Source organism: Heptranchias perlo, chromosome 11, assembly GCF_035084215.1.
Source record: "Heptranchias perlo isolate sHepPer1 chromosome 11, sHepPer1.hap1, whole genome shotgun sequence".
Taxonomy (NCBI): domain Eukaryota; kingdom Metazoa; phylum Chordata; class Chondrichthyes; order Hexanchiformes; family Hexanchidae; genus Heptranchias; species Heptranchias perlo.
The window spans coordinates 83,237,382-83,262,962 of NC_090335.1; the positions used below are offsets into that span (position 1 = coordinate 83,237,382).

Below are 25,581 nucleotides of genomic sequence, written 5' to 3' on the forward strand. Positions count from 1 at the left end.
TGGACAGGTAAAGAAAATAATCAAAAAGGCTAATGGAATGCTGGCCTTTATATCTAGAGGACTAGAATACAAGGGGGCAGAAGTTATGCTGCAGCTATACAAAACCCTGGTTAGACCACACCTGGAGTACTGTGAGCAGTTCTGAGTACTGCACCTTAGGAAGGATATACTGGCCATGGAGGGAGTGCAGCGTAGAATGATACCCGGACTCCAATGGTTAAATTACAAGGAGAGATTACACAAACTAGGGTTGCATTCCCTGGAATTTAGAAGATTAAGGGGTGATTTGATCGAAATTTTCAAGATATTACGGGGAACTGATAGGGTAGATAGAGAGAAACTATTTCCACTGGGGGTTGGGGAGTCTGGGACTAGGGGACATAGAATAAAAATTAGAGCCAGGACTTTCAGGAGTGAAGTTAGGAAACACTTCTACACGCAAACGGTGGTAGAAGTTTGGAACTCTCTTCCGCAAACAGCAGTTGAAGCTAGCTCAATTGTTAATTTTAAATTGGGATTGATAGACTTTTGTTAACCAGAGGTATTAAGGGATATGGGGCTATGGCGGGTATATGGAGTTAGGTCACAGATCAGCCATAATCTCAATGAATGGCGGAACAGGCTCAAGTGGCGAGATGGCCTCCTCCTATTCCTATCTTCCTTATGTGTTTGTATCACAGTTCTCCTATCCCTGGTTGATCCATGGTACTGACAGATCACCCTGGGACTCCTGTATGTTGTGATGAGAGAGTTAGGGCGTTCGACGCTTTGAGTTTCAATAGACTGAATGGACTCCTGTTCCTGTGTTCTTTTCCTTATCTTCTGATAACTAATCGCGATGTGCAGCTGTCTTTCAGAGAAAAAAAGGATGGCGCATGTCCTTGAAAAGAGATAGAGAAGGATAACATTTCTTAGAAATTACTTGTTCTTGATGAAACTCTGGGCACTCCCATGGGGATCAAAGTATGGAGACCATTTGTAATTTTTTTATATGAGAAAACAAACTTTACCCATCCAAAAAAAAAGCATTTAAAGAAATTAGAGATGTGTTTTTTTATATAACATTTTTTTGTTAACAACGGGCATTGGGAGTGGGAGTTGGTAGTGGCAATTGCCAGGTCCTTGGCTCATTTGAGGAGCTTTGCAAAAGGGTTAAACTCGAGATGTATTGGAGCAGATACATTTAAAGACTGCACCTTGTGCAATTGCCTACATTGGTTCCCAGTCCACCAAAGCCTTGATTTTAAAATTCTCATCTTCATGTTCAAATCCATCCCTGGCCTCGCCCTCTTCCTATCTCTGAATCCTCCTGCAGCCCTACAACCCTTCAAGAACTCTGCATTTCTCCAATTATGGCCTCTTGTGCAAGCCACTCCCTTTGCCCCACCATTGGCGGCCGTGCCTTCAGCTGCCTAGGTCCTAAGCTCTGGAATTCCCTCCCTAAACCTCTCCGCCTCTCCCACCTCTCTCTTCTCCTTTAAGACACTCCTTAAATCCTTTTTGAGCAAGCTTTTCGTCGCCTATCCTAATGTCTCCTTCTTTGGCTCAGTGTCAATTATTTTCTTTGATTATGTTTCTACGAAGTGCCTTGGGACGTTTTACTACATTAAAAGCACTAAATAAATGCAAGTTGTTGCTGCCAATCTGCCAAGTGGAGAAACAGTGAACTTGTTGAAAGTCCATTTGGATGTTGTGATGTGAGTGTTGGGGCAATTAAGGTTTGCGTTTCCATGGACTGAATGGTCTTCGTTATCTTCTGATAACCAAGCAGTCGTTTTCAGAGAAAGAAGACGGAGAGAGAAAAAAAATAAATGTACCAGGAAATCTCATGTCCTTGACGAATCTGAGCCAAAATCTGGAGACCATTCAGGGATTGGTTGTAATAGTTTTTATAATAGTTTTTTATTATAATAACGGCAGGGATTGGGGGTGGGGCCCATGTTCCTGAGCCAATAGTTAAAGGGATAAACCCAAGACCTATTTCCAGTTTAAAGACTGCACTTTGTGTGATTACCAACAAGATGAAGACCTTTTTTATTCTCAGTGCCCTGCTTGCAGTTGCAAGTCCTTACATCTACGAAAAATGTGAGCTTGCCCGTGTTCTACGCAAAAATGGATTGGATGGATATCGTGGCTACAGTCTGGCAAACTGTGAGTCTCATGTTCTCTGCATTAGTAAACTGTAGCTGAATGTCTTCACCTCTCCCAGCTGTAACCATGCCTTCCTTTTTGTTTCGATTCCTTTACATCATATTTGGTATTAAGTGTAGTTTTTCTCGACGGTTTTAGCTGTTGAGCTCACGGCTTGGTGTGAGCTGAGCCACACAAACCAGAAGGTCCAAGTTCTAGCGCAGGGCTGTGCTGATGGTGCACTATAATTGGCCTCAGCATCCCCCGGGCTAGGGAGGGAGTGGGAAATAGAGCAAGTTAGGTTTAGGTTAACCTACCAATGATGGCTACAAGTGACTTCTTGCTGGAAGGTGCGAGCAGCAGACATCCCGAGGGAAAAGCTTTGGGCTCAAAGTCAAATACTTCTGTGGTAGATTTGAACAGGGCAATTGGGCATAGTCCAGGAGGGCAATGCTTGCCTCCAACTCTTTCTCAAGCTCAGTGATTTTGAGCTGGACAACTCCACTTCTGGGCATGAGGAATGGTTTGTAGGAACTCCCATAAGTTTCACACAACTTTTGGTTTCCATTGTACTGGAATAGACTCTTTTCAACCCTGGCAGTGTCCTGCACTATCAGCCCTGACCCATCATCTAAATTTTTCAGGTAAAAAAAGAGCGATTGTAATCGTAAATAGAACTGACTGAGACTGAATGGACCCTTATCTCGGGACTGTGTGGGGACAGGATGGAGGGAATTCAGAGCAAAAGTGTAACACAGGGATGTGATTTTGCCTTCGTTTTTAGGGGTGTGTTTGGTTCAATATGAAAGCAGTTATAACACAAGAGTAGTTGGACGCAACAGGAGAGGTGGAAGGACTCTGTCATCAGACTACGGGCTCTTTCAGATCAGTAGCATCGGGTGGTGTGACGATGGACGGACTCAGTACTCAAAGAATCCAAAGAATGGGTGTGGGAGCAAGTGCGATGGTGAGTGGTTCAACATCTCATTAAACTCAGGGTCAGCTTCCTTTCTCTCCGAGGATCCCTTTTATTAATTGTTGTCAGGCCACTTTTATCGTCCATCCCTAGTTTAGAGGAGCTGGTGTTGGGCCTTCTCTTTATGCAACAACAATAACGACAACACTTTGCATTTATATAGCACCTTTAACATAGTAAAATGTCCCAAGGTGCTTCACAGGACCAATTTTAACAGACATAATTTGACACCGAGCCACGTAAGGAGGTATTAGGATAGGTGACCATAAGCATGGTCAAAGAGGTAGGTTTTAAGGAGCGTCTTATCATAGAATTACAAAGCACAGAAGGAGGCCATTTCACTCATCGAGGCTTTAGCGGTTCTCAGAGAGAGCTACGAATTATTCCCACCCACATGCTCTTTCCCCAAAGCCTTTTGAAAGATATTATTGAATTTGCTTCCACCGCCCTTTCAGGCAGCACAGAACTGGTTCTGGGGAATGAAGTGGGTCAAGTGGAGCAAGTGTCATTGGATGAACATTTAGGGAACAGTGCTCATAGTATAGAATCATAGAAAATTTACGGCACAGAAAGAGGCCATTCGGCCCATCATGTCCGTGCCAGCCAAAAATGAGCCACTCAGCCTAATCCAACTTTCTAGCACTTGGTCCTTAGCTCTGTAGGTTACGGTACTTCAGGTGCACATCCAAGTACTTTTTAAATGAGTTGAGGGTTTCTGCCTCTACCACCCTTTCGGGCAGTGAGTTCCAGACCCCCACCACCCTCTGAGTGATTATTTTTTCCTCAGCTCCCCTCTAATCCTTCTACCAATCACTTTAACTCTATGCCCCCTGGTCACTGACCTCTCCGCTAAGGGAAATAGGTCCTTCCTATCCACTCTATCGAGGCCCCTCATAATTTTATACACCTCAATTAAATCTCCCCTCAGCCTTCTCTGTTCCAAAGAAAACAACCCCAGCCTATCCAATCTTTCCTCATAGGTAAAATTCTCCAGTCCTGGCAACATCCTCGTAAATCTCCTCTGCACCCTCTCTAGTGCAATTACATCCCTCCTGTAATGTGGTGACCAGAACTGTACGCAGTACTCAAGCTGTAACCTAACTAGTGTTTTATACAGTTCGAGCATAACCTCCCTGCTCTTATATTCTATGCCTCGGCTAATAAAGGAAAGTATCCCGTATGCCTTCTTAACCACCTTATCTACCAGTCCTGCTTTCTTCAGGGATCTGTGGACATGCACTCCAAGGTCCCTCACTTCCTCTACACCTCTCAGTATCCTCCCATTTATTGTGTATTCCCTTGCTTTGTTTGCTCTCCTCAAATGCATTACCTCACACTTCTCTGGACTGAACTCCATTTGCCACTTTTCTGCCCACCTGACCAGTCCATTGATATCTTCCTGCAGTCTACAGCTTTCCTCCTCCCTATCAACAACACGGCCAACTTTTGTATCACCTGCAAACTTCTTAATCATGCCCCCTACATTTAAGTCCAAATCATTAATATATATCACAAAAAGCAACGATCTAGTACTGAGCCCTGTGGAACCCCACTGAAAACAGCCTTTCAGTCACAAAAACACCTGTCGACCATTACCCTTTGCTTCCTGCCACTGAGCCAATTTTGGATCCAATTTGCCACTTTCCCTTAGACCCCATGGGCTTGTACTTTTTCAACCAATCTGCCATCTGGGACCTTGTCAAAAGCCTTGCTAAAATCCATGTAGATTACATCAAATGCATTACCCTCATCGACCCTTTTTGTCACCTCCTCAAAAAATTCAATCAATTTAGTCAGACACGACCTTCCCTTAACAAATCCATGCTGACTGTCCTTGATTAGTCCGTGCCTTTCTAAGTGATGGTTTATCCTGTCCCTCAGAATTGATTCCAATAATTTGCCCACCACCGAGGTTAGACTGACTGGCCTGTAATTACTCGGTCTATCCCTCTCTCCCTTTTTAAACAATGGTACAATGTTAGCAGTCCTCCAATCCTCCGGCACCATGCCTGTATCCAGGGAGGATTGGAAAATGATGGTCAGAGCCTCTGCTATTTCCTCCCTGGCTTCTCTTAATAACCCGGTATATGTTTCATCCAGGCCTGGTGATTTATCTACTTTCAAAGATGCAAATCCCCTTAATACTTCCTCTTTCACTTTGTTTATCCCATCCAATATTTCACACTCCTCCTCCTTAACTACAATCTCTGCATTGTCCCCTCTTTTGTGAAGACAGACGTAAAGTATTCATTAAGAACCATCCCCACATCTTCCTCTTCCACACATAGGTTACCTTTTGCTTTCTAATAAACCCTACCCTTCCTTTAGTTATCCTCTTGCTCTTAACGTATTTATAAAATATCTTTGGATTTTCCTTGATTTTACTTGCCAATATTTTTTCATGCCCTCTCTTTGCTTTCCTAATTTCACCCCTGCACTTTCTATACTCCTCTAGATTTGGATGAACACTTGAAGTGCCATAACCTACAGGGCTATGAACCAAGTGCTGCAAAGTGGGATTAAGCTGGATCGCTCTTTTTCGGCCGGCACAGACATGATGGGCCGAATGGCCTCCTTCTATGCTGTAACTTTCTAAGATTCTATGATTCTATGATGTCATTGCTGCTCTCATGCTTCTTAGTGGGAGTGGAGGTCACAGAGCTGGGAGCTGCCCTGTCCAGGAATGGACACATTTCCCAATGGAGATACACAACTAGTAACCTAGGCCCACTCTTCTGCTTTCATAGAATCATAGAATCATAGAATGGTTACTGCACGGAAGGAGGCCATTCCGTGCGGGCTCTCTGCAAGAGCAATCCAGCTAGTCCCACTCCCCCACCCCATCCCGGTAGCCCTGCAATTTTTTTTCCTTCAAGTACTTATCCAATTCGCTTTAGAAAGCCACGATTGAATCTGCCTCCAACATCCCCTCAGACAGTGCATTCCAGATCACAACCACTTGCTGTGTAAAAAAGTTTTTTCCCTCATCGCCTTTGGTTCTTTTGTCAATCACCTTAAAGAATTGAGAGAGTCTCAGGCATAAGGAATCTTCCCACCCTCCTTCTGTGCGAAAATCATCCTCAATTTTGATGGGTGCAATCCCCATTATGATATAATGAAGTCTCAATGTGAAGGAACTGCAAGGTACCAATTAGTACCTTGTGGCCTTTTGGACAGTTTGCTGATACCCTCACCACTGAACCTTAAACCAATTAAAAGAAGAAAAGAAAAGTTATTTAAATCATTGGCCTGCCGACTGTTTCTAGCATTTTCTCTTTGTGTTTCAGATTTCCAGCATCCACAGTATATTGTTTTAAAGTACGATTATAGATTCTGTCCTTCCAGACTTGGAGAGCATTTTGAGTGGTGTAATGTGAGGATAAATGCAGATACGCATTGGTTCTTGTATTTGGTAGCTTTTCTAATCTTATCCTCACAGAACAGTATACCTGATCAGCTAGCAATGAAGAAGAAAGAAAGAAATTGGAAGGTTATGCTGATACAGCTAGATGAAGAATGGTAGAAGGAGGCTCCACTGGAGCATAAACACCAGCATAGACCAGTTGGACCGAATGGCCTATTTCTGTGCTGTACATTCTATGTAATTTACTTTATACTTCACATTATTAATATTCCACATTAAAATTAGGAGTCTTTAAACCTAGAATCATAGAAGCATAGAAAGGTTACAGCACGGAAGGAGGCCATTCAGCCCATCGAGTCCACGCCGGCTCTATGCAAGAGCAATCCAGCTAGTCCCACTCCCCCGCCCTATCCCTGTAGCTCTACAATTTTTTTCCTTTCATGTACTTATCCAGTTCCCTTTTGAAGGCCATGATTGAATCTGCCTCCACCACCCCCTCGGGCAGTGCATTCCAGATCCTAACCACTCGCTGTGTAAAAAAGTTTTTCCTCATGTCGCCTTTGGTTCTTTTGCCAATCACCTTAAATCCGTGTCCTCTGGTTCTTGACCCTTCTGCCAATGGGAACAGTTTCTCTCTGTCTACTCTGTCTAGACCCTTCATGATTTTGAATACCTCTATCAAATCTCCTCTCAACCTTCCCTGCTCTAAGAAGAACAATCCCAGCTTCTCCAGTCTATCCATGTAATTAAAATCCCTCATCCCTGGAATCATTCTAGTAAATCTCTTCTGCACCCTCTCTAAGACCTTCACATCTTCCCTGACCTTAATTATCTTCCAAACCTTAATACAACTAAGGAGGACCCCAATACCTCCGTGCATGGCCTGCCATCTTGAAATTGACACTGACAGTGAGTTGCAGCTACGCACTGTCAGTGACTCTCTGCCTCATCACAAATCACTCATCACAAAGATTGATTATGTATTAGGCCTTTTCTAAGGGCCCACTCATGAAATGGGCTCTTGGGAATGTGCTAAATAAGGACTCTACATTTTTGCTTTCTCATTCTCCATTTGAGGAATATTTCCAGTATAGACACTGCCCAGCCCCTCACCCCAGACAACAAACCTGTCCTGGGACAGTCGATAATTAAACCTTACCCCCTTCAAAGAAATGTGTTTCGAGCACCCAGTGGCGCATTGCCTGGGTCCACTATCCTAGGCCTTTCGCATTGTGTTAGAACACACCTCACTAATGCACATTCAACTGATTGATTTTAATACCACATTTTATTTTTCTTTGTAGATTATATCAATGATAACATCGCAGATGACATTCAGTGTGCAAAAAGGGTGGTGACACCCCAAGGAATGAATGCCTGGTATGTTAAAACCTGTTTGCTGTTTTGCCTCTAGTTTTGTGTTTGAATACCATTTGTATTTGGAAGTAATGGAGCCCTTTCTGTTGGGGTCAGCAAACACTGCGGCCTGCTCTAAGGACAGTCTGTAAGAGCCACAGCTGTAGTGCACTAGAAAAATCAGCCATCTTACTCCATTGGACATCCTCACACTCTGTTGGAGTGAAGCCTAGCTTGATTGGCTCATTCACTGATCAATGCCTTAAGTGCTTGGTATCTAGACATGTCACCCAAACTTGCTTTCAGTTCTTAGCTGGTTCTTGATAGTTCAATTTCTTACAGTGAATGATTAATTCATGTCAAAATGAACAAATGAAGAAAGATAAAGGCAAAAGGGAGATAGCTGTTCCTCATCAGGACTAGCCATCCTTGGAGAGTGCCGAATATTACAAAATAAGGGCAGGCCACACCCGACCCACGACACCCAAGGGAGGGCCGGGACGGTTTATTGATTCGTTATTAGGGACCACACATACACACACACAAACAACTTTTTCCAATAATTAACATAGAAAAATTTCCCACAGTGCTTCACAGACTGCTGAGGAAAATAATGAATGTCAATACGTTGAGGAGCCAAGCAGGGAATAGGCTATACTAGCTTGGGTATTGTGCAATGAGAAGGGGTTAATTAATAATCTTGTTGTGCGGGGTCCTTTAGGGAAGAGTGACCATAACATGATAGAATTTTTCATTAAGATGGAAAGTGAAGTAGTCCAATCCGAAACTAGGGTCCTAAATCTAAACAAAGGAAATTACGAAGGTATGAGGAGTGAGTTGGCTCTGATAGATTGGGAAGCTTCATTAAAAGGCATGACGGTGGATAGGCAATGGCTAACATTTAAGGAATGAATGCATGAATTGCAACAATTATACATTCCTTTTTGGTGCAAAAACACAAAAGGAAAAGCGGCCCAACCATGGCAAACAAAAGAAATTAAGGATAGTATTAGATCCAAAGAGGAGTCATATAAAGTTGCCAGAAAAAGTAGCAAGCCTGAGGATTGGCAACAGTTTAGAATTCAGTAAAAAAGGACCAAGAGATTGATTAAGAGATGAAAAATAGAGTATGAGAGTAAACTTGCAATAAAAGTGGACTGTAAAAGCTTCTACAAGTATGCAAACAAAAAAGATTAGTGAAGACAAATGTAGGTCCCCTACAGTCAGAAACGGGATAATTTATAATGGGGAACAAGGAAATGGCAAAGAAAAATAAAATTAAACAAATACTTTGGTTCTGTCTTCACGGAAGAGGACACAAATTGCTTCCCAGAAATGCTAGAGAACAAGGGACTAGTGAGAAGGAGGAATTAAAGGAAATTAGTAATTAGTAAAAAAATAATGCTGAAGAAATTAATGGGACTGAAAGCCGATAAATCCCCAGGGCCTGATAATCTGCATCCCAGAGTACTAAAAGAGGTAGCCATGGAAATTGAAGTCAATGGGAATCAGGGGGAAAACTCTCCAGTGGCTGGAGTCATACCGAGCACAAAGGAAGATGGTAGTGGTTGTTGGAGGCCAATCATCTCAGCCCCAGGGCATTGCTGCAGGAGTTCCTCAGGGCAGTGTCCTAGGCCCAACCATCTTCAGCTGCTTCATCAATGACCTTCCCTCCATCATAAGGTCAGAAATGGGGATGTTCGCTGATGACTGCACAGTGTTCAGTTCCATTCGCAACCCCTCAGATAATGAAGCAGTCTGAGCCTGCATGCAGCAAGACCTGGACAACATCCAGGCTTGGGCTGATAAGTGGCAAGTAACATTCGCGCCAGATAAGTGCCAGGCAATGACCATCTCCAACAAGAGAGAGTATAACCACCTCCCCTTGACATTCAATGGCATTACCATCGCCGAATCCCCCACCATCGACATCCTGGGGGTCACCATTGACCAGAAACTTAACTGGACCAGCCATATAAATACTGTGGCTACGAGAGCAGGTCAGAGGCTGGGTATTCTGCGGCGAGTGACTCACCTCCTGACTCCCCAAAGCCTTTCCACCATCTACAAGGCACAAGTCAGGAGTGTGATGGAATACTCTCCACTTGCCTGGATGAGTGCAGCTCCAACAACACTCAAGAAGCTCGACACCATCCAAGATAAAGCAGCCCGCTTGATTGGCACCCCATCCACCACCCTAAACATTCACTCCCTTCACCACCGGCGCACTGTGGCTGCAGTGTGCACCATCCACAGGATGCACTGCAGCAACTCGCCAAGGCTTCTTCGACAGCACCTCCCAAACCCGCGACCTCTACCACCTAGAAGGACAAGGGCAGCAGGCGCATGGGAACAACACCACCTGCACGGTCCCCTCCAAGTCACACACCATCCCGACTTGGAAATATATCGCCGTTCCTTCATTGTCGCTGGGTCAAAATCCTGGAACTCCCTTCCTAACAGCACTGTGGGAAAACCGTCACCACACGGACTGCAGCGGTTCAAGAAGGCGGCTCACCACCACCTTCTTGAGGGCAATTAGGGATGGGCAATAAATGCCGGCCTCGCCAGCGACGCCCACATCCCGTGAACGAATAAAAAAAAAAATAGTGGATGCATTAGTTGTCATCTTCCAAAATTCTATAGATTATGGAACAGTTCCTACAGATTGGAGGGTGGCAAATGTAACCCCACTATTTAAAAAAGGAGGGAGAGAGAAAACAGGGAACCACAGACCAGTTAGCCTAACATCAGTCGTAGGGAAAATGCTGGAGTCTATTATAAACAATGTGATAACAGGACACTTAGAAAATATCAACGGGATTAGACAAATTCAACATGGATTTATGAAAGGGAAATCATGTTTGACAAACCTACTGGAGTTTTTTGAGGATGTCACTGGTAGAATAGATAAGGGAGAACCAGTGGATGTGGTTTCTTTGGATTTTCAGAAAACCTTTGATAAAGTCCCACAAAAGAGGTTAGTGTGCAAAATTAAAGCACATGGGATTGGGGGTAATATACTGGCATGGATTGAGAATTGGTTAACAGACAAGAAACAGAGAGTAGGAATAAACGGGTCTTTTTCCGGGTGGCAGGCAGTGACTAGTGGGGTACCGCAGGGATCAGTGCTTGGGCCCCAGCTATTCACAATATATATCAATGATTTGGATGAGGGAACCAAATGTAATATTTCCAAGTTTCTTGATGACACAAAACTAGGTGGGAATGTGAGTTGTGAGGAGGATGCAAAGAGTGGTAAGGGCTCATGGGTTGGGGGTAATATATTAGAATGGCTAGAGGATTGGTTAAAGGACAGTAAATAGAGAGTACAGATAAATGGGTCATAGAAACTAAGAAACAAAGAAAATAGGAGCAGGAGCAGGCCATTCGGCCATTCGGACCTCCTCCGCCATTACTAGTCCTTTGGTTCCCTAGCATTTCTGGGAAGTTATTTGTGTCCTCTTCCGTGAAGACAGAACCAAAGTATTTGTTTAATTGCTCTGCCATTTCCTTGTTCCCCATTATAAATCCTTCCGTTTCTTACTCTAAGGTTGGGAGGCTGCAGCTAGTGGAGTGCCGCAAGGATCGGTGCTGGGGCCTTTTTACATTTTATTTTATTTACGATCTACATTAATGATTGAGATGAAGGGACCGAGTATAATGTATCCAAGTTTGCTGACGATACAAAGCTAGGTGGGAAAGTAAGCTGTGAGGAGGACACAAAGAGTCTGCAAAGAGATATAGACAGGTTAAGTGAGTGGGCAAGAAGATGACAGGTGCAATATAATGTGGGGAAATGTGAAGTTATTCACTTTGGTAGGAAGAATAGAAAAACAGAATATTGTTTAAATAGTGAGAAACTATTAAAAGTTGGTGTTCAGAGAGACTTTTTTTTATTCGTTCATGGGATGTGGGCATCGCTGGCGAGGCCGGCATTTATTGCCCATCCCTAATTGCCCTCGAGAAGGTGGTGGTGAGCCGCCGCCTTGAACCGCTGCAGTCCGTGTGGTGACGGTTCTCCCACAGTGCTGTTAGGAAGGGAGTGCCAGGATTTTGACCCAGCGACGATGAAGGAACGGCGATATATTTCCAAGTTGGGATGGTATGTGACTTGGAGGGGGACGTGCAGGTGGTGTTGTTCCCATGTGCCTGCTGCCCTTGTCCTTCTAAGTGGTAGAGCTCGTGGGTTTGGGAGGTGCTGTCGAAGAAGCCTTGGCGAGTTGCTGCAGTGCATCCTGTGGATGGTACACACTGCAGCCACAGTGCGCCGGTGGTGAAGGGAGTGAATATTTAGGGTGGTGGATGGGGTGCCAATCAAGCGGGCTGCTTTGTCTTGGATGGTGTCAAGCTTCTTGAGTGTTGTTGGAGCTGCACTCATCCAGGCAAGTGGAGAGTATTCCATCACACTCCTGACTTGTGCTTTGCAGATGGTGGAAAGGCTTTGGGGAGTCAGGAGGTGAGTCACTCGCCGCAGAATACCCAGCCTCTGACCTGCTCTTGTAGCCACAGTATTTATATGGCTGGTCCAGTTAAGTTTCTGGTCAATGGTGACCCCCAGGATGTTGATGGTGTGGGATTCAGTGATGGTAATGCCGTTGAATGTCAAGGGGAGGGGGTTAGGCTCTCTCTTGTTGGAGATGATCGTTGCCTGGCACTTGTCTGGCGCGAATGTTACTTGCCACTTATGAGCCCAAGCCTGGATGTTGTCCAGGTCTTGCTGCATGCGGGCACGGACTGCTTCATTATCTGAGGGGTTGCGAATGGAACTGAACACTGTGCAATCATCAGCGAACATCCCCATTTCTGACCTTATGATGGAGGGAAGGTCATTGATGAAGCAGCTGAAGATGGTTTGGCCTAGGACACTGCCCTGAGGAACTCCTGCAGCAATGTCCTGGGGCTGAGATGATTGGCCTCCAACAACCACTACCATCTCCAGCCACTGGAGAGTTTTACCCCTGATTCCCATTGACTTCAATTTTACTCGGGCTCCTTGGTGCCACACTCGGTCAAATGCTGCCTTGATGTCAAGGGCAGTCACTCTCACCTCACCTCTGGAATTCAGCTCTTTTGTCCATGTTTGGACCAAGGCTGTAATGAGGTCTGGAGTCGAGTGGTCCTGGCGGAACCCAAACTGAGCATCGGTGAGCAGGTTATTGGTGAGTAAGTGCTGCTTGATAGCACTGTCGATGACACCTTCCATCACTTTGCTGATGATTGAGAGTAGACTGATAGGGCGGTAATTAGCCAGATAGGATTTGTCCTGCTTTTTGTGGACAGTACATACCTGGTCAATTTTCCACATTGTCGGGTTGATGCCAGTGTTGTAGCTGTAGTGGAACAGCTTGGCTAGAGGCGCAGCTAGTTCTGGAGCACAAGTCTTCAGCACTACAGCTGGGATGTTGTCGGGGCCCATAGCCTTTGCTGTATCCAGTGCACTCAGCCGTTTCTTGATATCACGTGGAGTGAATCAAATTGGCTGAAGACTGGCTTCTGTGATGGTGGGGATATCAGGAGGAGGCCGAGATGGATCATCCACTCGGCACTTCTGGCTGAAGATGGTTGCAAACGCTTCAGCCTTGTCTTTTGCACTCACGTGCTGGACTCCGCCATCATTGAGGATGGGGATGTTTACAGAGCCTCCTCCTCCCATTAGTTGTTTAATTGTCCACCACCATTCACGACTGGATGTGGCAGGACTGCAGAGCTTTGATCTGATCCTTTGGTTGTGGAATCGCTTAGCTCTGTCTATAGCATGTTGCTTCCGCTGTTTAGCATGCATGTAGTCCTGAGTTGTAGCTTCACCAGGTTGGCACCTCATTTTTAGGTACGCCTGGTGCTGCTCCTGGCATGCTCTTCTACCCTCCTCATTGAACCAGGGTTGATCCCCTGGCTTGTTGGTAATGGTAGAGTGAGGAATATGCCGGGCCATGAGGTTACAGATTGTGCTGGAATACAATTCTGCTGCTGCTGATGGCCCACAGCGCCTCATGGATGCCCAGTTTTGAGCTGCTCGATCTGTTCTGAATCTATCCCATTATAGCACGGTGGTCGTGCCACACAACACATTGTAATGGTGTTCTTAGTTCGAAGACAGGACTTCATCTCCACGAGGACTGTGCGGTGGTCACTCCTACCTTTGCTGTCATGGACAGATGCATCTGCGACAGGTAGATTGGTGAGGACGAGGTCAAGTCGGTTTTTCCCTCGTGTTGGTTCGCTCACCACCAGCTGCAGGCCCAGTCTGGCAGCTATGTCCTTCAGGACTCGGCCAGCAGTGGTGCTACCGAGCCACTCTTGGTGATGGACATTGAAGTCCCCCACCCAGAGTACATTCTGTGCCCTTGCTACCCTCAGTGCTTCCTCCAAGTGGTGCTCAACATGGAGGAGGACTGATTCATCAGCTGAGTGGATGACGTTTGGGTTGTCATCAGCAGGAGGTTTCCTTGCCCATGTTTGACCTGATGCCATGAGATTTCATGGGGTCCGGAGTCAATGTTGAGGACTCCTAGGGCCACTCCCTCCTGACTGTAATACCACCTCTGGTGGGTCAGGACAAACCCAGGGATGGTGATGGAAGAGTCTGGGACGTTGGCTGAAAGGTATGATTCTGAAAGTATGGCTGTGTCAGGCTGTTGCTTGACTCGTCTGTGGGACAGCTCTCCCAATTTTGGCACAAGTCCCCAGATGATAGTGAGGAGGACTTTGCAGGGTCGACTGGGCTTAGTTTGCCTTTGTTGTGTCCAGTGCCTAGTGGCCCGTCCGGTTTTATTCTTATTATGACTTTTTTTAACAAGATTGTACTACTGAGTGGTTTGCTCGGCCATTTCAGAGGATAATTAAGAATCAACCACATTGCTGTGGGTCTGGAGTCACATATCGGCTCGACCTGGTAAGGATGGCAAGTTTCCTTCCCTAAAGGATTATCGCGAACCAGATGGGTTTTTATGATGACCGGGTCGTGTTCATGGCTACCTTTTCTGATGCTAGTTTTTAAATTGCAGATTTTATTTAATTAATTGAATTTATATTCCCCAGTTGCCATAGCAGAGATTTGAACTCACGACTCTCAGTCCAAGCCTCTGGATTACTAGTCCAGTAACATAACCACTATGCTACGGTACTTGGGTATTCTCATACAAGAAACAGAAAAAGTTAGTATGCAGGTACAGCAGGCAATTAGGCAAGCAAACGGCATGTTGGCCTTTATTGCAAGGGGGTTGGAGTACAAGAGTAGGGAAGTCTTACCACAGTTGTACAGAGCTTTCATGAGACCTCACCTGTGGTACTGTGCACAGTTTTGGTCTCCTTATCTAAGGAAGGATGTACTTGCCTTGGAGGCGGTGAAGGTTCATTCGATTAATTCCTGGAATGAGAGGGTTGTCCTATGAGGAGAGATTGAGTAGAATGGGCCTATGCTCTCGGGAGTTTAGAAGAGTGAGAGGTGATCTCATTGAAACATATAAGATTATGAGGGGGCTTGACAGGGTAGATGCTGAGAGATTGTTTCCCTTGGCTGGAGAGTCTAGAACTAGGGGTCGGCCATTCAAGACTGAGATGAGGAGGAATTTCTTCACGCAGTGGGTTGGGAATCTTTGGAATTCTCTACCCAGGGGGCTGTGGATGGTCAGTCATTAAGTATATTCAAGGCTGAGATCAATAGATTTTTGGGCTATTGGGGAATCAAGGGATATAGGGATCAGGCGGGAAAGTGGAGTTGAGGTCGAAGATCAGCCATGATCTGATTGAATGGCGGAGCAGGCTCGAGGGGCCGTATGACCTATTCCTGCTCCTATTTCTTATGTTCCTTTGTTCTTATGTTCTTGGTCAAAGAAATGGGTTTTAAGGAGGGTCTTTAAGGAGGAGAGGGAAATGGAGAGATAGTTGGGGTTTTGGACACGGAATTCTAGATGTGTGGCCAAGATGGCTGAAGGCACAGCCACTAATAGCGGGGCGAAGAGTCAGTAGTCTGTGAAATCGTGGGTTTCGGGGTGCTGATGTAGCACTGGAGGAGGTTATAGAGATAGGGAGGGGTGAGGTCCAGGACAACAATTTTAAATTTGAGGCATTGGAGGACTGGAAGCCAATCTAAGCCAATAAGGATGGGTGTGAAGGGTGAGTGAAGTGGTATGGGATAGGATACTGGCAGCAGAGTTTTGGATGAGATGAAGTTTATGTAGGGTGGAAGATGGGAGGAGAGAATTGGAGTAGAATCATAGAATCATAGAATGATTCAACACAGAAAGAATCCATTCCGACTATCATGCCAGTGTTGGCTCTTTGGAAGAGCTATCTAATTAGGCCCATTCACCTGCTCTTTTCCCTTCAATCCATTTATGGTCCAATTACTGTGTTAAAGTCAAAGTTGCTATTTGCTTTCCGAAAACAGCGCTGGCTCTCTAATGTCTGATGCAAACTGGCCTCTCCTTCACCAGCAGTTGCTGGCATGTTTAGACTCATAACCTCACACCCAGCATGAGCAGAAGATCGGGCTTATAGTGGAATGACCCTTCACACTCACTGTCTTAGTTCACACATGGTGAATGACAATTTGAGTGAAATGCTGGAGACCTGCCAGCATCACGAGAACTGGATCCAGAAATAGTCGAGAACCAAGGGCCTGGCGAGAATGAGGAACTGAAGGAAATTAGTATTAGTAAAAAATAGTACTAGAGAAATTAATGGGACTGAAAGTTGCTAAATCCCAAGGACCTGATGATCAACATCCCAGGGTTTTGAAAGAGGTGTCTCTATAGAGAGAGTGGATGCATTGGTTGTCATCTTCCAAAATTCTATAGATTCTGGAACGGTTCCTGCAGATTGGAGGGTGGCAAATGTAACCCCACTATTTAAGAAAGGAGGGAGAGAAAACAGGAAACTACAGACCTGTTAGCCTGACATCAGTAGTAGGGAAAATGCTAGAATCTATTATAAAGGATGTGAAAACAGGACACTTAGAAAATAATAATAGGATTTGGCAGATTCAACATGGATTTATGAAAGGGAAATCATGTTTGACAAACCTATTGGAGTTCTTTGAGGATGTAACTAGTAGATTAGATAAGGGTGAACCAGTGGATGTGGTGTATTTGGATTTTCAGAAGGCTTTCGATAAGGTCCCACACAGGAGGTTGGTGAACAAAGTTAGAGCACATGGGATTGGGGGTAATATACTGGCATGGATTGAGAATTGGTTAACAGAAAGAAAACGGAGAGTAGGAATAAATGGGTCTTTTTCAGGTTGGCAGACTGTGACTAGTGGGGTACCGCAGGGATCAGTGCTTGGGCCCCAGCTATTCACAATCTATATCAATGATTTGGATGAAGGGACCAAATGTAATATTTCCAAGTTTGTTGATGACACAAAACTAGGTAGGAATGTGAGTTGTGAGGTGGATGCAAAGAGGCTTCAAGGGGATATAGACAGGCTAAGTGAGTGGGCAAGAACATGGCAGATGGAATATAATGTGAAAAAATGTGAAGTTATCCACTTTGGTAGGAAAAACAGAAATGCAGAGTATTATTTAAATGGTGAGAGATTGGGAAATGTTGATGTTCAAAGGGACCTTAATGTCCTTGTACATGAGTCACTGAAAGCTAACATGCAGGTGCAGCAAGCAATTAGGAAGGTAAATGGTATGTTGGCCTTTATTACAAGAGGGTTTGAGTACAGGAGTAAAAGATGTCTTACTGCAATTATATAGGGCCTTGGTGAGACCACACCTGGTGTATTGTGTACAATTTTGGTCTCCTTACCTAAGAAAGGATATACTTGCCATAGAGGGAGTGCAACGATGGTTCATCAGACTGATTCCTGGGATGGCGGGATTGTTGTTCGAGGCGAGATTGAGTAGACTAGGCCTGTATTCTGTAGAGTTTAGGAGAATGAGAGGTGATCTCATTGAAACATACAAAATTCTTACAGGGCTCGACAGGGTAGATGCAGGGAGGATGTTTCCTCTGGCTGGGGAGTCTAGAACCAGGGGTCACAGTCTCAGAATAAAGGGTCGGCCATTTAGGACTGAGATGAGGAGAAATTTCTTCACTCAGAAGGTGGTGAATCTTTGGAATTCTCTACCCCAGAGGGCTGTGGAGGCTCAGTCATTGAATATATTCAAAACAGAGATCGATAGATTTCTAGATATTAAAGGCATCAAGGGATATGGGGATGGTGCAGGAAAATGGCATTGAGGTAGAAGATCAGCTGTGATCTTGTTGAATGGAGAAGCAGGTTCAAGGGGCCGTATGGCCTACTCCTGCTCCTATTTCTTATGTTCATATGGATCCCAGGCCTGGTTCAAACCCTTCAGGTGAGGAGGGACAAAACTGGGGCAAGATAAAGCCTTCAGCCCCCTGATACCAGTAAATAAATAAGAATGTTGCTGGGTCTCTGGCTATTCATTGCCACTGTTTTATTGTGTCTGATGCTCTTTTCTTTTGCAGGTATGGCTGGAAGAAAAAATGCAAAAGCAGAAATCTTGGCAATTTTCTGCGTGATTGCAACTTATAATGGGTGAAAGAGCTGATTCACTGGACCCACTTGCTGCATGTATTGCTTTTACTAGTTAGCTTAACATTGCTAAAAGCACAGTAAAGGAGTGGAAGGCGAACCTGCATTTACTAGAGATGTTAAATAGGCAAAGTTATGCAATCACTTTCTGTGCCTTTGATTGGTGAGTGATTGGAACCCACTGTCATCTTTTTGCCATTTTGAAGGAACTGATTTGGTCCAGTAAAAGAAATGTTGCTCAGTGATGTACACATGATACCATGTCATTGTAGAGAGTAGTGCCCCGTGTGGGACTGAGAGATTCAGGCCAGGAAGGTCCGAGCTTCAGTCTTTCCATCTGTGCTACGTTAACGGACTTGGTCAGGGCAGGTATGGGTGAGTGGTAATAGTTTAGCAGCCCTGAGCTAGAGAGGACAACAATTAGCCACAGTCCCACCCCTGTTCACCACAAGAATGTAAGAAATAGGAGCAGGAGTAGGATATCCGGCCCCTCAAGCCTGCTCCGCCATTCAATCAGATCATGGCTGAACTTCTACCTCAACTTCACTTTCCCGCCCGATCCCAATACCCTTGATTTCCTTAGTGTGCACAAATCTATCGATCTCAGTCTTGAATATACTCAACGACTAAGCATCCACAGCCCTGTGGGGTAGAGAGTTCCAAAGATTTACAATTCCCTACATGAAGAAATTTTTCCTGATCTCAGTCCTCAATGGCCGACCCCTTATCCTGAGACTATGCCTTCTAGTTTTAGACACTCCAGTCAGGGGAAACATCCTCTCAGCATCTACCCTGTCAAGCCCTCTAAGAATTTTAGACGTTTCAATAAGGTCACCTCTCATTCTTCTAAACTCCAGAGAATATAGGCCCATTTTACTCCATCTCTTCTCATAGGACAACCCTGTCATCCCAGGAATCAATCTAGTGAACCTTTGTTGCACCCCCTCTAAGGCAAGTATATCGTTCCCCAAAGGTAGTAATCTCCGGATTACTCCCAGTGCCACGCACTAGTATGGAATATAGAAATAGGAGGATAGGGCAGATGAATGCATGGCTGGAGAGATGGAGCAGGAGGGAGGGCTTTAGATTTCTGGGGCATTGCGACCAGTTCTGGGGGAGGTGGGACCTGTACAGGCCGGATGGGTTGCACTTCAATGGAGCTGGGACCAATGTCCTCGCGGGGAGGTTTACTAGTGCTTTGGGGGAGGGCTTAAACTAATTTGGCAGGGGGTAAACTAATTTGCGCACCAGGATGTAGCATTGAAAAGGAGAAACAAGGGGCACAAAGGATCGGGAGAGACAGATAGCACTGGAGCAAGTAATAGTACAGTATTAGATGGGATCAGACTAACAGAGAATACAAGAAGGTCTAAGATAGGAATACAGTGCATGTGTGTAGACGCACGTAGCGTATTAAACAAGGTTGGTGAGCTGCAGGCGCAAATAGTCACATGGGAATATGATGTTGTGGTGATAACGGAGACCTGGCTCAAAAAAGGTCAGGATTGGGTACTAAATATTCCTGGATGCACAGTGTTCAGGAAAGGTAGGGAAGGAAAGAAAGGAGGGGGGGTGGGGTGGCAGTATTGTTTAAGGAGAATATTGCTGGAGAATGTGCTGGAGAGAGAGGATGTCCTGGAGGGGTCAAGGACAGAATCTACTTGGTTACAGTTAAGAAACAATAGAGGTGACATTACACTACTGGGTGTATTCTATAGGCCACCAACTAGTGGGAAGGATATAGAGGAACAAATTTGCAGGGAAATTACAGAGAGGCGCAAGAGCCATAGAGTAGTGATAATGGAGGACTTCAACTATCCTAATATAGGCTGGGATAGTAAGAATATAAGGGGCACAGAGGGGGAGGAATTTTTGAAGTGTGTTCAGGAGAGCTTTCTCGACCAGTATATTTCTGGCCCAACGAGGAAGGAGGCATTGCTGGATCTGGTTCTGGAGAATGAGGTGGGCCAAGTGGAGCAAGTGTCAGTGGGGGAACATTTAGGGAGCAGCGATCATAGTATCATAAGGTTTAGAATAGCTATGGGAAAGGACACAGACCACTCTAAAGAAAAAATACTCAATTGGAGGAGGGCCAATTTCAGTGGGATGAGAACAGATCTGGTCCGGGTAAATTGGAATCAAAGGTTGGCAGGCAAAAACTTAATTGAACAATGGACGGCCTTTAAAGAGGAGATGGTTTGGGTACATTCTAAATACATCCCCACGAGGGAGAAAGGTAGGGCAACTAAAACCAGAGCTCCCTGGATGATGAAAAAGATAGAGACTAAGATGAAGCAGAAAAAAGGGGGGTGTATGACAGATGTCAGGTTGATAATACAAGTGAGAACCAGGCTGAATATAGAAAGTTCAGAGGGGAGGCGAGAAAGGAAATAAGAGGGGCAAAGAGAGAGTATGAGAATAGACTGTGGCCAAAATAAAAGGGAATCCAAAAGTCTTCTATAGGCATATAAATAGTAAACGGGTAATAAGAGGAGGGGTGGGGCTGATTAGGGACCAAAAAGGAGATCGACTCATGGAGGCAGAGGGGATGGCCGAGGTACTAAATGAGTACTTTGAATCTGTCTTTACCAAGGAAGAAGATGTAGTTGAGATACTGGATGGGCTAAAAATTGATAAAGAAGAGGTACTAGAAAGGCTGGCTATACATAAAGTAGATAAGTCACCTGGTCCGGATGGGATGCATCCTAGGTTGCTAAGGGAAGTAAGGGTGGAAATTGCAGGGGTACTGGCCGTAATCTTCCAATTATCTCTGGATACGGGGGTGGTGCCAGAGGACTGGAGAATTGCAAATGTTACACCCTTGTTCAAAATAAAGTGTAAGGATAAACCCAGCAACTACAGGCCAGTCAGTTTAACCTCGGTGGTGGGGAAACTTTTAGAAACGATAATCTGGGACAGAATTAACAGTCACTTGGACGAGTGTGGATTGATTAGGGGAAGCCAGCACGGATTTGTTAAAGGCAAATCATGTTTAACCAACTTGATTGAGTTTTTTGACGAGGTAACAGAGAGGGTCGATGAGGGCAATGCAGTTGATGTGGTGTATATGGACCTCCAAGAGGCGTTTGATAATAGGCTTGTCATCAAAGTTGAAGCCCATGGAATAAAAGGAGGCAGTGGCAGCATGGATACAGAATTGGCTAAGTAATAGGAAACAGAGAGTAGTGGTGAACTGTTGTTTTTCGGACTGGAGGGAGGTGTACAGTGGTGTTCCCCAGGGGTCGGTGCTGGGACCACTGCTTTTCTTGAAATATATTAATGACTTGGACTTGGGAGTACAGAGAACAATTTCAAAATTTGCTGATGACACTTGGAAGGGGAGCGAACGGTGAGGAGGATAGTGATAGACTTCAAGAGGATACAGACAGGCTGGTAGAATGGGCGGACACGTGGCAGATGAAATTTAATGCAGAAAAGTGTGAAGTGATACGTTTCGGTAGGAAGAACGAGGAGAGACAATATAAACTAAAGGGCACAATTCTAAAAGGAGTACAGGAACAGAGAGATCTGGGGGTTTATGTGCACAAATCATTGAAGGTGGCAGGGCAGGTTGAGAAAGCGGCTAAAAAAGGACACGGGATCCTGGGCTTTATAAATAGAGGCTTTGGAAGAAAAATTGGATAGGGCCCGTTTTTGGGCGAGGGCAGCACGATCCGCTATTATCCCGTGCCCAATGGTCCCTGCACAGGAAGGACGTGATTTTTGTCAGGCCTGAGAACTTACCTGCAATCTGTGTTCCGAATCAGTGAGAACGAGGATTCCATGCAATTCAAATTTTCCACCAGCAAGGGGAGCTCCAATCTCTTAAAGACAGGCTGTCTGTTAGAAATCTCTTAAAATTGCTGAAAATAACACCCTGCTGTCTGCACAGAGTCTGAACGCAGATCAGACGTCGCACACATGAAGCACACATGCAGGTCCCGTCTCTATGTTTACACACTGTTGAGTTATGTTAAAGCATTGAATAAAGGTTGCGCACTACTAAATCCCACATCCTCCAATCTGCATGCCAGACCTCACCAATCTGCCAATCTGAGTTGATACCAGGTCTGCAAGAGTCCGTACGCCAAGGTTCTCTGCTGATGCACCAGAGGCCTTGATGCAAGAGGTGGACAGAAGGAGGGACATCGTATATCCGCAGGGGAGGGGGGGAGGGGTGGTCAAGAGGCCCTCCAGACATATACCCAATAGGCAGTGGGAGGCAGTCGGGGACGAAGTCAATGCCAGGCGCACAGCATCATAAACATGGATGCAGTACAGGAAGAAGTTCAATGCTTTGATATGAGTGGGGGATAATTGGCAGTTCAATATCCCTTGATATAGAGTTTTCAGGCAGGATAGAGTGGGTGAGGTGGGGGGTAGCATTATTGGTTAAAGAATCAATTACAGTTGTGAGAAGGGATGATATGCTAAATGGATCATCAATCGAGGCCATATGGGTTGAGCTAAGAAATAAAAAAGGGGCAGTCACACTATTAGGAGTGAACTATAGACCCCCGAATAGCGAAAGGGAGATAGAAGAACAAATATGTAGGCAAATTTCTGAGTGCAAAAATAAGAGGGCAATAATAGTAGGGGATTTCAACTACCCGAACATCAACTGGGATTCAAACAGTGTGAGGGGCACAGAGGGCGCCAAATTCTTGATCGGTGTCCAGGAGAGCTTTTTTAGCCAGTACGTGACAAGCCCAACAAGAGGGGATGCAATTCTAGATTTAGTCCTGGGAAATCAAGATGGGCAAGTGGATGAAGTGACAGTGGGTGACCATATTGGGGATAGTGACCACAATTCAGTTAGTTTTAGCATTATTATGGAAAAGGACAGAGTTAAATCAGGAGTAAACATTTTAAATTGGGGGAAGGCAAATTTTACAGAACTAAGAGGTGATTTGGCAGAAGTGGACTGGACACAACGACTTGAGGAGAAATCAGTGGCAAGCCAGTGGGAGGCACAGAAAAGTGAAATTCTACGGGTACAATGCAGATACATCCCCTCAAAGAAAGGGTGGCACTGCCAAATTTAGAGCCCCCTGGTTGTCTAGAAGTATACGGGGCAAGATAAAGCAGAAAAAGAAAGCTTATGACTGTCACAGAAAACTAAATACTGCAGAAAGCCTAGAGGAGTATAGAAAGTACAGGGATAACGTAAAAAAGGAAATAAGGAAAGCAAAGAGAGGACGTGAAAAAATATTAGCCAGTAAGATTAAAGAAAACCCAAAGATGTTTTATCAGTACATTAAGAACAAGAGGATAGCTAAGGAAAAGGTGGGACCTATCAGGGATGATAAGGGTAACTTGTGTGTAGAAGCAGAGGATGTGGGTAGGGTTTTAAATGAATATTTTGTCTCCGTATTCACATTGGAAAGGGATGATCCGGACGTAGTAGTTAAAGAGGAGAGGTGTGAAATATTGGATAAGGTAAACATTACGAGAGAGGAAGTACTAGAGGGACTGGAATCCTTGAAAGTTGATAAGTCACCAGGGCCGGATGGATTGTTTCCTGGGCTATTGAAGGAAGCCAGGGAGGAAATAGCGGATGCTCTGAGGATCATTTTCCAATCCTCACTCGATACAGGGGAGGTACCGGAGGACTGGAAGACTGCAAACGTAGTACCATTGTTTAAAAAGGGTACGAGGGAAAGGCCGAACAATTATAGGCCGGTCAGTCTTACCTCGGTGGTGGGCAAACTATTAGAATCAATACTGAGAGACAGGATAAACTGTCACTTGGAAAGGCATGGTTTACTCAGGGATAGTCAGCATGGATTTGTTCAGGGAAGGTCATGCCTTACAAATCTGATTGAATTCTTTGAGGAAGTGACAAGGAGGATTGATGAGGGAAGTGCAGTGGATGTTGTCTACATGGATTTTAGTAAGGCATTTGACAAGGTCCCACATGGCAGACTGATCAGAAAGGTAAAAGCCCATGGGATACAGGGAAATGTGGCAAATTGGATCCAAAATTGGCTCAGTAACAGGAAACAAAGGGTAAAAGTCGATGGATGTCTTTGCAAATGGAAATCCGTTTCCAGTGGTGTGCCACAGGGCTCAGTGTTGGGTCCCTTGCTGTTTGTGGTATATATTAATGATTTGGACTTGAATGTAGGGGGCATGATTGGCAAATTTACAAACGACACAAAAATTGTCCGTGTAGTTGATAGTGAAGAGGATAGCTGTAGACTCCAAGAAGATATCAATGGGTTAGTGGAGTGGGCGGAAAAGTGGCAAATGGAGTTCAACCCGGAGAAGTGTGAGGTAATGCACTTAGGGAGGGCAAACAGTAAAAGGGAATACGCAGTAAACGGGAATATATTGAGAGGGGTAGAGGAAGTGAGAGACCTTGGAGTGCATGTGCACAGGTCCCTGAAGGTGGCAGTACAGGTAGATAAGGTTGTGAAGAAGGCATACGGAATGCTCTCCGTTATTAGCCGAGGTATAGAATACAAAAGCAGGGATGTAATGATGGAACTGTATAAAACGCTGGTAAGGCCACAGCTGGAGTATTGTGCACAGTTCTGGTCACCACATTACAGGAAGGACGTAATTGCTCTGGAGAGAGTGCAGAGAAGATTTACAAGAATGTTGCCAGGACTTGAAAATTGCAGCTCCGAGGAGAGATTGGATAGGCTGGGGTTGTTTTCCTTGGAGCAGAGGAGGCTGAGGGGAGATTTGATTGAGGTGTACAAAATTATGAGGGGCCCAGATAGAGTAGACAGGAAGTACCTGTTTCCCCTAGCGGAGAGTTCAAGAACTAGAGGACATAGATTTAAGCTGATTGGTGGAAGGATTAGAGGGGACATGAGGAAAAACTTTTTTACCCAGAGGGTGGTGGGTGTATGGAATTCGCTGCCCGAATTGGTGGTCGAGGCAGGGACCCTCAACGCCTTTAAAAAGTACTTGGACCTGCACCTAAAGTGCTGTAAGCTGCAGGGCTATGGAGTGGGTGCTGGAAGGTGGGATTAGAATGGGCACCCGGTTGTTCTTCGAGCTGGCGTGGACACGATGGGCCGAATGGCCCCCTTCTGTGCTTAATCTTTTCTATGGTTCTATGGTTCTATGAAGTGGTCAAGGTGAGTGTCAAGTGGCATCTCCTACCAACTGCACCATGAGCCGCATCCACTCCTCCACGCACTGAACCCCCCCATTACCCACCTACCAACAAACTCTTTCCATCATTAATCAACTCTTCCAATCAGATGCTTCCTCTCACCCTAGCACATT

At 45.1% G+C, this 25,581-nt stretch overlaps 1 protein-coding gene across 1 annotated transcript; it reads left to right on the top strand.

Annotated features, from left to right (window-relative positions):
• Nucleotides 1-2,021: 2,021 nt before the first annotated feature.
• Nucleotides 2,022-18,339, top strand: LOC137326874 (lysozyme C-1-like). The gene is made up of 4 exons (XM_067992255.1): nucleotides 2,022-2,151; nucleotides 2,915-3,097; nucleotides 7,775-7,850; nucleotides 18,273-18,339. The coding sequence occupies exons 1-4, from the start codon at nucleotides 2,022-2,024 to the stop codon at nucleotides 18,337-18,339; spliced, it is 456 nt and encodes a 151-aa protein (XP_067848356.1).
• Nucleotides 18,340-25,581: the final 7,242 nt, after the last annotated feature.

What these genes read in the sequence shown, in the direction of transcription:
- LOC137326874 (XM_067992255.1), top strand. Translation starts at nt 2,022, where the DNA reads ATGAAGACCTTTTTTATTCTCAGTGCCCTGCTTGCAGTTGCAAGTCCT. An exon ending in GTGTGGGAGCAAGTGCGATG is followed by an intron (nt 3,098 to 7,774) that starts GTGAGTGGTTCA and finishes TTTTCTTTGTAG; the next exon opens with ATTATATCAATGATAACATC. An exon ending in CCCCAAGGAATGAATGCCTG is followed by an intron (nt 7,851 to 18,272) that starts GTATGTTAAAAC and finishes TTTCTTTTGCAG; the next exon opens with GTATGGCTGGAAGAAAAAAT.